At 44.1% G+C, this 16464-nt stretch overlaps 1 protein-coding gene across 4 annotated transcripts in view; it reads left to right on the top strand.

Moving 5' to 3' along the window:
- mob2a (MOB kinase activator 2a) overlaps positions 1-16464 on the top strand; it is a 61542-nt gene that overhangs the window by 37993 nt on the left and 7085 nt on the right. For 3 of the 4 annotated variants that reach the window (XM_041039070.1, XM_041039069.1, XM_041039068.1), the window contains exon 2: positions 14758-14918. In XM_041039070.1, the coding sequence (XP_040895004.1) occupies positions 14758-14918 (161 nt within the window). Of the gene's footprint in view, positions 1-6890; positions 7129-14757; positions 14919-16464 lie in introns of those variants that run through there. The other variant, XM_041039067.1, reaches the window with a different exon arrangement.

Genomic DNA, 16464 nt, shown 5'->3' with positions numbered 1-16464 from the left:
AGTTTCAGACAATGTCTGCACTCAGAGGCCTTTTCCTAGGGCGGGTAGCTTTGTCCTCAGCTTTCTCCATACTTGAAATCCCAATTTAAAGAAAAAAAAAAGCTGTAATTACATCTGAACTTTTGTTCAGAGTCAGGTGCCTTCCCTCCAGGTATTAAAAGGTTTTATATTCACCTACCTGACGTGAAAGCTCTGCACACCTACATTTTCTGCCAGCAGGTGGCAGTGGTGCTTTCACACCTAAGTCATATCTGTGAGTGTGTGTGTGTGTGTGTAAATGTGAAACAAGGAATGTTCCTCTCTCACATGCCCAGAGCTACAGCCAAACCACCCTACTCGCTGTTGTGTTACATTGGAGCTGTAATCTGTAGGTAATGTTTTGGTTCGGTTCAGCAATGTTCTGAATTTTATCTGCAGTCGGGAGATCAACAGGTTTAGTGTGTGTGTGTGTGTGTGTATGCGTGTATGTGTGTGTGTGCGCTTGTGCGTATGTTCCTTGCCTCAGTGCCAAGGTTATCATATTCTTCCAAGGAAAAGCCACATTCTTTTCCTTTTTGAGGTTTATTAGAGTTCTGGGAAGACTTGTTGGCTTCAGGAAGCTTTTCTGTTTCCTCCGACAGAGCACAAGACATAACACATGTACACAGATTCACTTATGTCCCAAGTATTATAACATATTATATCATAGAAGCTATTAATTTGAACACTTTAGGGACAGTTAGTTATAAGCTGTGCTCATATTCTCATCTCTTGTCATCACATTTGCAGTGATGGGCTCTGGCTCCTCTGATACAAGGCATAAGTCACTGTAAGTGCACAGTGCACCCACTTTCTCACACTGTCTTTGTGCCTCATTCCTTTTGTCATGTGATTAATCTCATGACACTGATGATGGAGTGACCCTGCCACCGACCTGCAGCCATTAAGAGGATGGAGAGTCTCATTACCATTCCCCTTTTACCTGCAGGCCTGAGGACAAAGTCACATTCTGGCTGCGCTGTGAGCACCTGTGATGCAGCAGCATGTCACAGGTTATTGCACAGGTCAGCCGCCTCACCTGTCTCTCCACCAACTTGATCGCTAATCTGTAACCTTGTCGCCTTGTCAGTTCGCTGAGCATTATATCATAGCTGACCTTGCACCTGAGCCCTGGGGCTTACAGGTCCCTTTCTCAATGTGAGTGCATGTGTGTGTGCTCTTACACTTGACAGACAGGTGTTTGGCTGCCCAGGTGGTGAATTATGGGATGGATAAAGACTCTCCCCTGTTGAGGAATGTAGGGAGGAGGAGTGTAGCGGGCAGCCGGGACATGCTGTGACAACCTCCCACATCGAGCCAAACGCTTTCACTCCAAAGTTCTGTTATAACTCTCACCCGAGCTTCTTTTTCTGTTCTGTTTTTCACTTCCCTGCTCCTCCCGGTGCCCTGCGTTCACCCCTCTCGCTCAACTAATCTTAACTACTCCCGCGTTCTCACTTCCTTCCTCCTCGTCCATTGCCTTCTCCCATTTCAGCCCTGTCTGCTCTTCATATTCCATTCTGGCAGATTCCTTCTGATATGATAGCGGATAATCTAAGCAGTATCCATGGAGATGGTGATTTATAAACGTCTTCACACAAGTCTGGTATTTCTCATCTCCTGCCTTCCTTCTTGCTAAAGCCCTCTCTTCCCTCAGTCATAAACCAGTCAGAACATGGCCTTCTGTCTTTCAAACATACTTGGCCACACTCTCTTCTTCCTTGCAAGCTTCCTGCTGAAATCGCTCCTCTGCCAGAAAGTTTTCCGAAATAACTGAACTTTTCCAAATCCAAACTAATTTGACTTCTAATTGGATTAACAATTCAGTGGCAATCAGGCAGGCGGGTATTTTTCCTTTATGCCATTGCTGCTGTTAAATGAAGCATGAAGTTGAACCCTAATATGTTTGCTCATGAAGTGCACACATCTACCTACTAAACAAGAAAAGCCAAGTCAAACCAAACTGAGAGCTATACTGCAGAGATATCCTGCTCCTGACCTCCTTTGGTTCGCTCTTTCTCCTCAGCTTTCCTCTTCTCTTCTTTGTTTAGCCAGGCTGAGTGTGTGCAGAGAGCAATGGCATGTCTTTGCATGCAGCCCTTCCCCTACAGGAATGCAGGAGGGATGAAGCCAGGGAGAAAAAGAGCACACATGCAAAGAGATAATAGGACTTCAAGAGGTGGAAAGGAGGGAGCGGGTGAAAGAAAAACTGATGAGCAAGCAATGGTTAAAACTTTAAAGGGCTTGATACATTAATGTGACATCTAAAATGTCATGTATGGCCTGTGTGCACTGTGTGTATGTATCTAGAGTGCTGTGTAAGAAGGAGCCGCGAGGCCCTTATAGAGAAGTCTAAAGGTTCATAAAGTCATTAAATGCAGAGTTAGACTCCTGTTACTTTGCCACGTTGGATGCTGCTTATTCTGGCTCAGGCTTTGTGTGCACATGCGTGTAGCGCACACGGTCCATTTACCTGCAGAGTCTTGCAGAAATGAAAGGTAGAGGGGTGACGCTGGTTCTGGGACCTAGTTTGGCAGATTTATTTGTTCTAGGATTTGTTCTTTCTTTGTTTTCAGAAGTAGAGTGTAGTAGTAGACAGATGATGCATTTTTGTTATATTTGCATTTTTCTGGCTGTGGCAGCAAAGACAGCACTCCTTTGTCTAATTGAGGAGGTTGGTATTGGTAGGGTAGGTCGCTGGGTTCAGTGTGCGGAGTTTCTCCTGGCCCTGCTGACCTTTATCCGGGCCCTATAGAAAACCCACAGGCACTAAAGACCTTCAGTGTGCACTGTTTTCACTGGCTAAGACCTTACCTAAACACACTACACACTCCCACACACCCAGAATGCAACAGCAACTGAAGGTCTTACAGAGCAACTTGATTTTTATTTATTCATTTTGGTTTTAACATGGTTGGGCGCTTGACCCGTCTGTCATTTTGATCTCAGCTGCGATTGGCTGGAGATTGGCTTTGGCCGGGCCGGGACTGAGCTGTTGCCAAGCCCCAAGGCACATCTGCTGTGGTTGTGACTCATTTACTGCTGGCCTGGAATCAGTGTTTTCTTTGTCTCAAATAGGTGGAATGTCCGCTGACTTTCAAACCCAACCTGTTGGGCCAGCCATCCGTGTCTCAGAGCGGTGAAGCGAGCGCCGCAGGCTAACACGCTTTGTCCAAAGTGGCCTCACTCGTTTAGATAATTTTTAATGTTTACATGTCAGTTTTGTTGTAGTTTAAGCGTTCATCGTGTCTTACATATGTCCATAGATGGTTACAACGTACAGCACCTTCGTTCCTGAGCTTTTAACACACCGATACAACATATTTCTTTCACCGTCTGACTGCCTCCTAACAGGTGTGTCATGACGTCAACACTGTGATGATTTGAATTACTTGCATTTTTTTCCCAGCCGCTGCCTTTATTTTCCTCGTCTTATCTGTTGTCTGATCGGTTATTGCTTTAGTTATCATGCTTATTGTTATTTCTTCCCTCATCAGATTAAGGCTTAACGCATCACACGGTCAGTGTCGTCACAGTTTCCATGAACTGCTTTCATTTCTTCCCCTCCTGTTTTTGGAATGGGTGATGTGTGTTCTAATTAAATCTGGGCTTTTACTGTCTGTATCTCCAGGGTGGTGGTTGTTGTTTTTTGATTTGATTTGCGTACTTGAAAAACAGCTTGTTAGTACTGATTAAAGTTAGACTACAAGTGGTTCAGTCTCTAGACATGAAAATGATGCTCTATGTTACTTTAAAATGAAAAATTGATGTGTTTTTACATTTTCCAGAACTTCTTTTGTTTGAAAATGTCCTCAATCTTCCCTAGAAATTCTTACGTAAATCTAAATGTAGCCTCAACTATGCCACATGTACAAACTAATGAGTATGTAATACAGAGTAAGCAGTTGTAACAAAGCACACATCCTTTTTGTGTGTGACTTCCTGTGCAAAGCTGGGTGTATGTAGTGCGAGTAAATCTGTGCTTTGCAGCAACATCTGGTTTGATGAGAGCAGGTGGCAGCTGAGTGATGCCATGTCTTGTCTGCATAATGGAAGGGAAGGTGACTGTGACGTTAGCAGCGAAGAAGGAGTAAACCTCTGTCCGCCAGCACGATGGAATGTGGCCGTTGGTTTCCATCCACGTCAGACGTTGCATAAGAGGGGTCGGACTCTGTGCGGCTCAGTGGCACCGTCTCTGTCTCCACCTGCTCCTTTTGGCCTCCAGCTCGCATAGCACGACAAACTCCAGGTGTGACTGCATATGACCTGTTCAGCCAAGAAAAGGGTTTAAGCTAAGAGTCACCTGCTCTTTAACTTTCATGCGTGATTCATTAGGGCACTTTGTCCACACTAACACAACAGTGAACACTGAGGCTCAGGTCCAGGCCAAGCCCCAGTGATCTTGAATGGATGTCTTCTATTTTCAGTGACCGCACGGATCCAATAGTTAGAGGCAAATTAATGGAAAGTTCCCTGAGCACGGGATTTCCATTACAGCAACAAACTGTTTTCTCTTGGGTGGTCACAAGCAGCACACGAGTACATATATCAACTGAAACAACAATATTACACTGTATAATATCACATATAACCTTGTAGATAATATGTATGATAAACCTGTGATAAATGCTATATATTGAGAGCTGAGTTAAACTAGTGTCAGTGTGATACCATAGCACAGACACCAATCTAAGCTTTTTAGATACCTTACTTAAGTAAGTTTTTTTTGTTTTTGTTTTTTTACAAAAACTCTTTTTTCTCTTTCTCTTTTTTTCTTCAGATGGTACCAAAAAAGTATTGACATTTGATTCTCAGCTCTAACACAACACAACTCTGGGCCCTCACTGCAAACTCCCCCACACACCTTGTTACAGGTCCTTATATCCCCTCCCCAGCAGTCTCTCATCTGCTGAGATGATCTCTGATAAAATTGCCAGCGTACCCACACACTCACACACAAACGCACACACATATGGTTCGTTCCCCCTCCCCTCCCTCTCTGTGCACTGTTCTCTGTATTCTTTATGGGGCCAGGCCAGGCAGGCTGATGCTATATTTAGCGCCAGGGGAAAAGTCAGTGCCCTGTTCTGGTCTCTCTCCCCTCTCCCCTGCTCCTCACTACTGCTAACCACAGCAGGAGCCTCTCACGGGGCCTCTGCATCACCAAACTCCACCCACCAAACCCCCGGTCCAGTCTGCGCTCCTAGTGTGGTAAGCAGCCGGAAGGCAGTCAGTCATGCAGGGTGAGGGTGCAAAGAGGCGCCTGTCAGACCCTCTGTCCCTTTGATTCTTTTAGATGGTTTCTTTGGATCACATAGGGGCTTTTAAACATAAACACGCTGCGCCTCAAAGGGTCCAACAGTCCACAGTAAACATGTTCAAGCTGGCATGTCTGTATATGTCTACACACACCTTTGCACTCACAAATTACACACTCCCATACATCCATGCATATGCACAGCCCTCTCATACACCCTCACAGTCTCTTTTATCTTGCCCCCCACCCATATACACGGAGTGTACATAGCTCCAAAGATCCCCACAGATTAGTACGTCCTTGTGTATGTCCTTGCTTCAGCAGCCATCTGGTCCACTATTTCTCACATCTGCAGATCCACTGTCGCCTCTCAAGTTTTGTCTGAGGAGACAGGCAGGGGAAAAACAGACTTGTTCAAGACAAGGAAAGACAGTGAGAGGGAGAGGCAAGTAAAAAGCAAACTAAGAAAGGGAGGAGAAATGTGTGAAGAGAGCCATAGAAGAAAGAAGAAGAGAGGACATTTGTTGAGAGGCAGTAATTAGAGGGAAGAAGGGCGAGGGAATGATAGCTCCTTAACACTAGTTGTAATCTTCTCATGAGTGGCACGACTCCCAATATTCAGTGCTCATTTACTCTTGTTCATCTTCTACTTAAGTGTTGTTAGCTCTCCGTTGACATGTTAATTAGAATTTACATCATATGCTTTAAATGATATGAAACGTCTAAAATTATTTGTCACACAATTTCTTGGGCAAAGCTTTGCCCCACAGACATGCAAAAAGAAAACCTCTAGATATTCTTATGAATCTGCCTTTGGCTCTCAAACAGGCTTTGTTTGATTCCACTCACTGGTTCTTCAGCTTTGACAGTCATGTTTGAACATGCCTGACTGCTGCCAGCCTGTCATAGTTGGACTCCAGGTGAAGTTCAGAATCAGCAGGAGGAATGCAGCCCCACAGTCCCAGCATTCACACTGTGCCTAACCTGGCACCATTTCTCACAACAAAAGATGATCTGCAGGTTGTGTGTAAAGCGCTAAGTAGTAGTGAACCTTCTGAAACCCACTTAGGTAAGCCTGTGAGGCAAACAGAGAAGTCCTTTCAGCTGCTTAATGTTTTGCATCTTTTCTGATTTTATGTTTTTTTTTTAATTGTTTTAATGTCTAAGCTGAAAACTGCACTTTTCACTCAGTTTCTACATATTACTACTAATGGAGTTTGCCCAGTTTAATAATTATGTATTCTTTGTGAGTATAGATGATGGGTTATTTTGCAGTTTTGTCTTAGTGTAAGTGTACACATATGTGTGTATATTTGCGTGTGTGTGTGTCTATATATATATAGAGTCATTGTAAAGGTCACGCTTGACCCTGTTCTATTACAGTGAGCATATAAAATGTAGCAACAGCTTTTTACTTCATTGTAGTCCACAGTTACTGGCTGACCACCTGTTGCTACATTGTAACTACACTTCACGGGAAAAGCACGAACCACGTCCACATGGGCAGACTTTGACGTCACCCGAGCCCGCCCACCTAGCCCCTCTCCCCTTCGCCGATTGGACGACAGGGACAGGAGAGGCTGGCCTGTTATATAGTCTTCACAAAGTTTTTCTTATTGCTGTGCAGTGAGTCAGAGTCCTCCATAGATCAAACCCTGGTGCGATTCGGCCCAGACTACAACCGATCTGAAGGAGGAGGGGGGAATATTCTAACATCATATCTTCATGTTTTAAGCTATGGTCGGAGATTATTGCTCCTTTTCTAGAGATAAGACGGACATGCACTCCCAGAGAAACTCCAAAAACGGACTAAGTTGCAAAATGGTGCTTCAGGCAGTCGGAAAAGTACTAAGGTAAAAAAAAAAAACTTACCGCTTATTTTAACTTAAAACAAAGTGTTATCTGCTTAGAACCTTACAGTCTAGGCTGTACTTTAAATTTTTGTGTCTTTGCGACACAAACGTCACCGTCAGCACATTTATTACGGTGTTACGGACGTCCACTGACTGTAACAGAGACTATACGTTGAAAACGTAAAGCTACGTTGCGTTCATGTCCCGTCTGAAACTTAAGGATAAGTCAGTAGGCTAACGTGTAAATTTCTTTTACTACGTCTCTATAACTCAGAACGAGAGACAAGAAATTGTCTCCTCTCAGCAGTAATTACAGAAGTATTGGGACCCTCTGGTTCCGGGGTCACATCAATTTACCAGCCAGTGGTGATAGGGGATGTTGTAGCCTGAATGCCTCATTCCTCTTCCTGCAGCTCTCAGTAACAAGACTCAACAAGAGCAAGAGAAATGTGACACTGTCTCCTCATCCAGTCTAATAAATTATTTAAGACGCCTGTTAACGTTTTGACATAGACACAACTTAGAGAGGAAATTCCTTTAAATCACAGTGCTGAAAATTTTAGAACTTGTTTTGTACTTGGTAGAAAATTTGACGGAATAGAGAGTTTAATAATTGTCAGGGTTTAGAACAGCAAATCTCTTAATCCAAACTGAATCCAATCTCAGAGCATCCCCTGTACACTGTAGGCTATGATGTTAACAGAAAAAGGAAGTAGACTAAACACACAATTTAGGACTAGAACTTAAAACATGTGCATTTGACTGTCGTTGTTTTAACTTACTGTTTTCTCTTAATAGAAAGAATTTTGACCTATATTTAAATTGTTAAAGGTGCTGTATAAATTAATTATTTCAGTGGCTGTCAAAAGGCCTTGCCATGACCGAGCAGACGTAAGACTTAAAGAATGCATGACCCAAATCGCAGTGTTAGAAGCGTGTTTGTGTAGTTTGTATGTCATACAAAGTGAAACAAACAACAACCCGTGTCAAGATTAATCTGCGAGGAGAATCAATGCAATTCAAGCTACAAAAAAAAAAAAAGAAAATGTTAACCCAGTTTACATTTGTTTGTTGACTCTGTCTGTGTCATGTGAAGAAGACATGCAGTCATTATGAGTGTGTCCCTCCAGGGGACAGGCCACCCTGTTAATGCTTGTGGTGAAGTTTCCTCTTACCTTTCAAGTCTGGGGACAGGTGTGTTTTTAAGGAGCTGCCCAAAGGGCACATGCCTCAAAACCTACTGTCGTCCATGAAGATGTGGAGAGTGATAGTGAAGAGAGTATCCACCATCTTAGGATCCCTAACAGACTGTAAGCAGGATGTGATGAACACACTAGAGAGTGTTATTGTGCAGTATGTTGTTATGTCTGTTGCAAGACCTGTGACAGGTAGAGACAAGTTCTGCTGCTCCTTTTTTTTGCCGGGAACTCATCCACCTTTACTTAAGAAATCACCTGGTTACCTGTGAAATTCACCTGTAATGTCTTTGGCTGGGAGGGACAAAAGGGGGTTTTCACAAATATGATGTCTTGAGGAAACACTGAAAACAAAAAAACACTTCAAAGTTAACAAGGATGCATAGTTTTAGGTTTTATGAGGGATTGGGGGGGGGGGGCATAGACCTGTTTATAGCTTTACTTTTGACCTGTTTCCTCCCCCAGTGAATGGTTGACTGCCTTTGGCTTGGAAGCAGGTATGAATACTAGATAATGTAAATACTGGCAAAGATAGCTTTTAGCAGTCTAGTCCCCTGAGAGCGAATATGTAACCTTATGTAATCTTGAATCCTTTTTGAGAATAGGCTGCTTTTTGCTAACACTGGCTGCTTGAACAGTGTGGAAAAAGAAATCTGCCCCAGTAACCATTCAGATGAACTGATTGGATTGATCAAAGTGTAGAGAAATCTCATTTAGCTCTTCAGTCATATCATCCACATCAGTTGCTCCCTATCGAGCCAAATCAATGTCAGAGCTAACCGTCTTCCGACAAGGTTACTTTTGCCAAGTGCTTAACCAGCAGCTTGGTCTTATCTCTACCCAAACCCCCCTTTCCTGTCACACGTGCGTTGTAATGTTGATGAGACTCCATTATGGTGCTGGCAGGGGGTCCTTACATACTCTGCAGGCCCGAGAGCCACTGAATGGGATTTAGCACAGGATGACAAGGGGACGAGGAGGTAGCCAGGACTGTGCAGGGGCAGGGTCAGTGGTTGAATTGGTTGTGTGTGTGCATGCGTGTGTGTGTGTGCATGTTTAGGCCTGCACCCTGGCTACAATTCTCATTTACTGATTTACAGTGCTGCTGACGCCCCCGGTGATGCTGCTGATAAAGTGGTGGCAGCTGGGCCTTCTTTGTTTTTCTTTCCTTCTTATCTCTTCACTCCAGAACTAAGACTGACGAGTATGTGTGTGTCAGTGATCTTTTAAAACTACACTGAAACTTCAGGAGTCACAGAGCAGTTACTCTGCACGCTGAAGCACTTGCAAAGCCGAACCTCTAGTTTAGTCCACCCTTAACTCGGTCTCTTTTTAGCCCCATAATGGCTGCTGTGGTTTAGCTTTGGTGTGCTTCGACTGCCTGCTGTCCCCTGTCTGTGGTTTTTCAGGGAAAAGAGCCATTGAGTCTGTTCAATTTGGATCCTGAAATAGATCAGGAGTCCAGGCTTGGAGAAAACTGATACTCCTGACTGAAGCTAAAGCTAAAGCCTCATTCACTCAGTTCTAGTCATCTGGGATAAAGAATGGAGTGATATCCTGTTTCTATTGATGTTTTATTACAGTTCTTTTAATCCTGGATGCTATAAACCTCACAATCAGTTGATAAGGTAGAGAGCAACTTCCTGACATTCGATTGATTCTTCCTCTTACCCATCAGGTATTTGTTTGAAGATCAGGTAGAAGTGTTTGATTTCAGTGGTGTTCCTGGGTAGAAGACTTGATTGTTGTTTGCGGTGCTTCTTATCTCTCATATTCTTATCATAGACACTGGGACTTTTTTCCAGTTGAACAGCACTGTATTAGGGACAGGTGGGTATCAGAAGAGTATATCTTTGCACCTTGGACCCGGTCTTCTTGTTGCAGTATGATAACAAAAATGTCCTGTAGTTTAGAGATGTTTTCAGCATTGTCTGTCTCTGCTGAAAATTAAGTTCTTCTCTGAAAGTTAATCAATTCTCTGCCAGTGCATTTGATTTTAGATAAGGGATCATTTTGCACTACCTAAATTGTTCATTTTGTGCAGTAACAGAACTCAAAGCAAATCTCTCAGATCGCTGTAAGAAGCAGCCATCTGAGAGAAAAGATGATAGACGTCTTTGTTGTTACTGTTGGATGGTTGCAAGTACTGTTCACCCTTGCAGATCACGTTAACTGCATCCATATGCCAATAGTTAGATTCCTCTGCGATCCAGAAGGCCAATTCAAGCACCAGTTGTGCAATATCTGACTTGGAAGGAGCCACGGGCTTAACGGGAAAGTCATTACATGGGTTTTGTTTGGGAAGTTTCAGAGTTAAGTTTTGTTCATATCTCAACGAGAACCAATAAGGGGCTTCGCGGGTTTCAGGATTGTCTGCGATGATGGAATCCATTCATGATTTGCTGCTGAGGTGATAACTAACTTTGGAAAAAATCAGTCAGCATGGTTTGAACATTTCCTCTGCTGAAGCTCTGGCATGTGTGTGTGTGCACAAGGGGAGAGAGGGGGAGCTCTTTAGTAGCAAATTGTAGTATTTTAGAGAAAGCACTTAAGCTAATTCTCCAGCATAGCTCTTTAATGTGGCCCCGAGTGATTCCATTATTAATTGGAACCAGGTTCTGGTAATGAGACAGGGTTGTGGTGTACCTGCCAGAGGGCTGCTCCTCTTTACACAAAGTTTATTTTAGAACCAAGTGTACCCGGTATTGTGCTGGCACACAACAGCTGATATATTCACCAGTGTGAGGCCAAAGCGATTAATTTTTCATAGACTTAAATCAGGACTGAGCACTTTTGGTGGACACACGTGCTTGCACAAACACACTCTCTCTCAGACCAGACAGGACTCGCTTCTTCTGGATTTTCTCGAGGTCTCTGGTGGGATCAGGCCCGTGACGCAGCTGTTGTGACCAGCTGGGTTTGCCATGAAAAGGGAGAGGGGGCTACAGTCAAGAGTGCATGTTGGTGTGAGTGTATGTGTGTTTGAAGGCACAGGTGTGTATGTGTGTTACATAGCGTGTAAGTGGGGCACTAGTGGTGTTGTACAAGAGAAGAGGTAGTGAGTGAAGAAGGCTGGATGGTGGGGGAGGTGGTGTTGCTGGGAGAAGTGAAAGGGGTAAGAGAGTGGCTAACAGACGCAGTTGAACAGCTGTCAGGTAAGTCACTCCCTCAGCCCAGCAGCGCTGACCTCCATGTCACCCGACTGTACAGCCCTGTTTCCTTATTGTTTTTATTGCAGATAAACGTCATGTCTGTCTTCTTGCTTCTCACACTCCATGTTGGCTTGAAAAGTTCAAAAGGCATCAGTTTAGCACATGTGATGTTCTCATGGCTCTTAGTAGACCCGTGTTATTTTATGAAGCTGGGCCAGGTCTTCTGGATCGTGAGCCTGTATCATAGACTGGTTCCTGTTGGTGCCAGGCAGGCTGTGGCTGCACCCCCCCACCAGCCCCCAGAGACATGTGCCTGGCCGTGGCCTCAGTTCCCCTCCACTCCTGCCTTCTGGCCTGCCCTGATCTGCCCCTGATCTGGTGAGGAGAAAGAGGCATCTGCTGCCTTTTATGGCAAAGACTTGCCTGGGAGAACTTTACCAAGAACAGACAAAGCTCTGTGTGTGTGTGTGTGTTCTGGTGAAGACAGACTATGTACGTATGAGGGGAGGAGTGCTGGCATAGAGGAAGTTTTCTTTATCCTAAAATAAACTAATGGCTCCAGAATTTCACCTCCCCTTACCACACAAATGTTCGCAAGAAGCGGGGGAGGCGTTTGTATGGAAAATTATGAAATTGCAGAGGGAGAGAAGCAGGAAATGGCTCAGTGAAACAGAATGTTTGGGGGGCAAGAAAGAACCGACTTGAACCTTTCACGGCAGCCGAGCAGTTTCTGAGGGGCTTAGCAAAGCCTTTGAAAAGTTGTGAGAGCTGACGGTATCTGTGGATGAAGCGCTTTCCTCGGGTAAAGCTCTTTCACATGATGGAACATGTAGCTCACAGCGCAAAACCACACAGACCACATGAATCTGTCTGTGCCCTCATGAGCAGGAAGAAAGGGGGTTTTTTTTGGTCCGTTTTGAGGGGGAGAGGAAGCAGACAGAGATAAGGAGAAATGAAAGACATAAAAGAAGCATGGGAAGGAGCTTTAAATTTTGGAAAAAAAAAAGAAGGAGGAATTAAAAAGTGAGGCAGAGTAGAAGTCATGGAGTGAGTTAAATGGGAAGCTAATGGGGCAGGATAATAGTTAGGGACAGAAAGATGAAGGGAAAGGGCAGAAAGAGATGAAAAGACGGGGCAAGTATGAGACTGGGAGGCCTGAGGCGTTTGACTGTGAACAATAGACTGTTTGGACAGGTGAGCCTTCAGCCATGAGGAGTAAAGAAGGAAAAGACATGCCTATAAGCCAGAAGAAGGACAAGATATTGGGGAGAAAAAAAAAAGGAAGGACAGAAAGAGAACAGTGAAACAGAAAGTGGCCAGTCATTAATAATTAGCCAGCAGTGTAATGTGCGGTGTCCGTGGTTTTTAAATGAGGCTGAAAGAAGCTCAGGCACTGCCTGATAGGAAGAGCCGAGTATCTTGACGATTTACTATCCTGAGCAGTGTCTTGTGTTTCTGTGAACGTGTTTCTGCAAGTGTGTATGTACATCAGATCTTAAACTTTTCACTGGAGGCCCAAAGGCAATTATGCAGCTGAGCATTTCTGCTGACAGATAAATTAGACAACAGACAACACGTAGAAAGGGGGACAGCCTGACATGTTTACAAAGTAAAGGTCTGCTGGCTCTGTGTGCATCCACATGTTGACTTGCCTTCCCTTGTTTGCTGAGGTTGAAAACAGGGCAACGCTTCCTGGAGTGGGGAATTAAACTGCACAGGGCTTTTGAACATTGCTCTGGCCAAGAAGCCTCGTGCTCCACAGTCCTGTCATGTTTTGTACGTGTTTATTAGTTCCCATGGATATCAGCTGGGCCTGTGTCGATCCACCTCCTCGCCTCATTCCTCTCTCCCCCTCTGCTCTCACTCCCCCTTCTGCTCTCTAACCTTTCTCTCTAAGTGTATTTCTGATACCCCTGGCTACATGTGTACTGTGAATGTAATGCCTTTTTCCTGCAGAGCAATAACCAGTTGTTGCCTTTTTTTTGCCGTAAATTCCAGACTTAGTTGCAGCAAAGACCAAGTGAAAGTGAGAAGGGGTTCGGCTGCTGCTGGGATATAGTGTTTATGATCCCCCGTCATTAGTGCTGTTAGTGCTCCTCCGTCCAGGAGCCGGAGCTGCTGTCTTTTGCGAATGGCGGGGCATCTGGGAGTGTGAGTAGGAAGGAAAAGGGAAAAGTGAGAGCCAAGAACACATGGCTGGATCATTGTGTTTAGACAGAGGGTGTGGAGAGAGGAGGGATGAGAACTGGAGATAGTGGGGGTGAGCGGAAATGAGGGTCAGCAAAAGCACAATAAATTCAGGGAGCAAACTAAAACTCCCTTGTCCTTAAGCAAACTTAAACAACAGTAGCAGAGCCAAGAAGGAGAGTAATAAAGATGTAGGGAAAAGTTGGGAATGCGAATGGAGTCATTACAGAAGGAGGATGCAAAATACTGACCAAGCTGACTATCAATAGCTTTAACTTTCAGAGTCATGAAGAAGAAAGATTGTTGGGCAGACAGTTTGGTTAGTCTATATTTTGTGTCCACTGTCCCAGACAACTCGAACTGTGTTTATTTGTCTCACTCATGTATCAAGCCTTTCAGCTTTTGACCCCCCCAGACTGCACTGCCTCCACTGATACAGACTCGAAGCAGAGGCTGGGGGAGGAGAGGTTACAGCCCTGGAAGTGCAGGAAGAGTGTGATATGACATCCTCATGCTAAAACTAGCAGTGGAAGTACAAGGCGCTGGGGACGGCTGTCTGTGTGGAGGCTATAGACCTAACATTAGGTCAGAGGTCAGATTTAGGGGTCAGGTACAGCAACAGACGACTCTTTGTTTGGTCCGTCAAGGTTGCTGTGAATCCAGTGTTGCAAAAGTCACAGAAGGTTTGTGTTTCGTAACTCGTTTAGAGAGTTTAGAGGTTCAGTTGCCAAAGTTTTATGTGGGTGAGAGCTCAGGATATAGTGTAACTATATAATGTTCTGTCTTCTCTGTTCACCGTGTGGAATTTTACTGCAGAACCAGCTTGTGTTGATTTGTACTCCACAGTCAGTGTTGGTTCAGCGTTTTGACGGCACCACTTTAATATTTGGTTGGATATTATATGTTTTTACAGTTGGCCTCTTTGGAAAATTCTTATGCTACTAGCCCAGCAAAGAGCTTACATTTGCCTTTCGTTATTTATAGTGTCCAATCAAACAGTGAATTTACCATTTACATCACTCTTGGGCACTTTTATTACCCCTATCAAGTCCTTTGCATCTCTTTAACCTGTCCTCTTTTCTTCTGCATTGCAGGAAGTCGAAGACGAAGCCAAATGGAAAGAAGCCTCCGGCAGAAGAGAAAAAACAGTACTTGGAGCCAGAGTTCACAAAAATCCGTGTGGTGGACTTTGACCTCAAGGAGCTGGTGGTGCTGCCCAGAGAGATAGACCTCAACGAATGGCTAGCCAGCAACAGTGAGTGATTCTCTGACTGCTGTGGTAGTTAATGACAGAATATATGGAGTAGAAGCTTAAAGTGTTTGACCCATAACTGAGGATGAAACCACCACTGTAATTACTAGGCCTGTATAAGAAAAAGTAGCTTAACACGGTCATTGTTAAAATGCGAGAGAGGCCTGTTATCTTATTTGAGACGTAAAAATTCCTTAAAGCCCAGTGTTTGTTCCGACTTATGTAAAATTTTCCTCAGGGGTTAGGAATTGTTTTTCCAAGTCGGTATGCACTTGTCATCTGGAGACGACAAGATGTTCCAGTGGTGCTGGAGAGCCAGGTCCTTAACACGATCCAGGCCTGGCACAGCGTTGAGTCTGTTCCCAATAACAGCACACACCGCTTCTTTAAACATCATCCTTTACAGCCAGCTTCAGTCTCGGTGCAGTGTTTTAACTATTATTGAAATTTATAGTTGTCATTATGAGCATCATTTCTGGAGCTTAGTAAACCGATTGTGGCCTGGCTGCTTGATTGATCTCAAGAGGCTCTTTACGCTGTCTGTTTCCCTCACTTTGTTTTGGTTACGTGTCCAAACCGTCCAGGTGCTCGCCAGGGGAAAGGAAACACACCAAACATTCCTCTTTCCTTTTTTATTTTAGGCTGATAAAACTTGGCAATATGAAACAGATGGGGCATGTTTTCACATGTTAATGTGTTTTTCAACATGAAATTGAAAGTTATATAAGCTGGCTTGTGTCAACTTGTATCCACCAATAACTGGGTTTTTGCTTGAACAAAAACAATGGGGCTGAGCCATGTTTTGATTAAATCTTTTTTTTTCTTTTGTAATCATATCAATATTGATTTGGAGTCATTTAATTCTGCCCACAAGTATAAACCAACCACATTTTCACTGAATGTTTTCCCCTGTGGTGCCTAGTTTTTTGTCAAGCAGAAGAAGAAGGGACGAGTCCTGTGGGATTGTGCAAATTACATTGTGTCACTGGGTTCGTTCCATATGAGAAAACCGACTTTGGAGTTGGGAGGAATCACAGCAAAAGTCATCTCATACACCACAGCCATTTCAGCATGATATATGATTATTTACTCAACATGACTCTCAGAAAATCACAGGCCTGTTTTCACAAATTGGAGCCAGACCATCAGAGCTGCTGCTCAGAAACGTTCAGTTCAGGAGCCTAAACATTATTGCCTAAAACATTTTTAAAGCGTCGCCTGTGGCGTCCAGACCTCCCAACGTTCTCTGTGTAGCAACGCAACATGAGAAAATAATTAGGACAGGGCAACCTTAGCAATCGCACATTTCCCCAATATGTTGCAGCAAACTTGAAGTTAATCAATTGTTTACCGTCAAAGAAATGCACACAGTGTAAGGAATGCCACCATGCCGGAAAGATCTTACACATCTGCATACATCTAACATACACAGCTAATGCCTAATGCTTTGTTTTGCAGCATAGCAGACGGAGAGGGAGTTTCCCTCGCCTCAGAAATGCCTGAATCAGTTTTAAGTGTCTGGAATAACAACTTAAACTTCCAAGTTCAC

This window comes from Toxotes jaculatrix, chromosome 5 (assembly GCF_017976425.1).
Source record: "Toxotes jaculatrix isolate fToxJac2 chromosome 5, fToxJac2.pri, whole genome shotgun sequence".
Lineage (NCBI taxonomy): Eukaryota > Metazoa > Chordata > Actinopteri > Toxotidae > Toxotes > Toxotes jaculatrix.
Note: the sequence above shows the minus strand (reverse complement) of the source record. Positions and strands in the feature narration are given on the sequence as shown.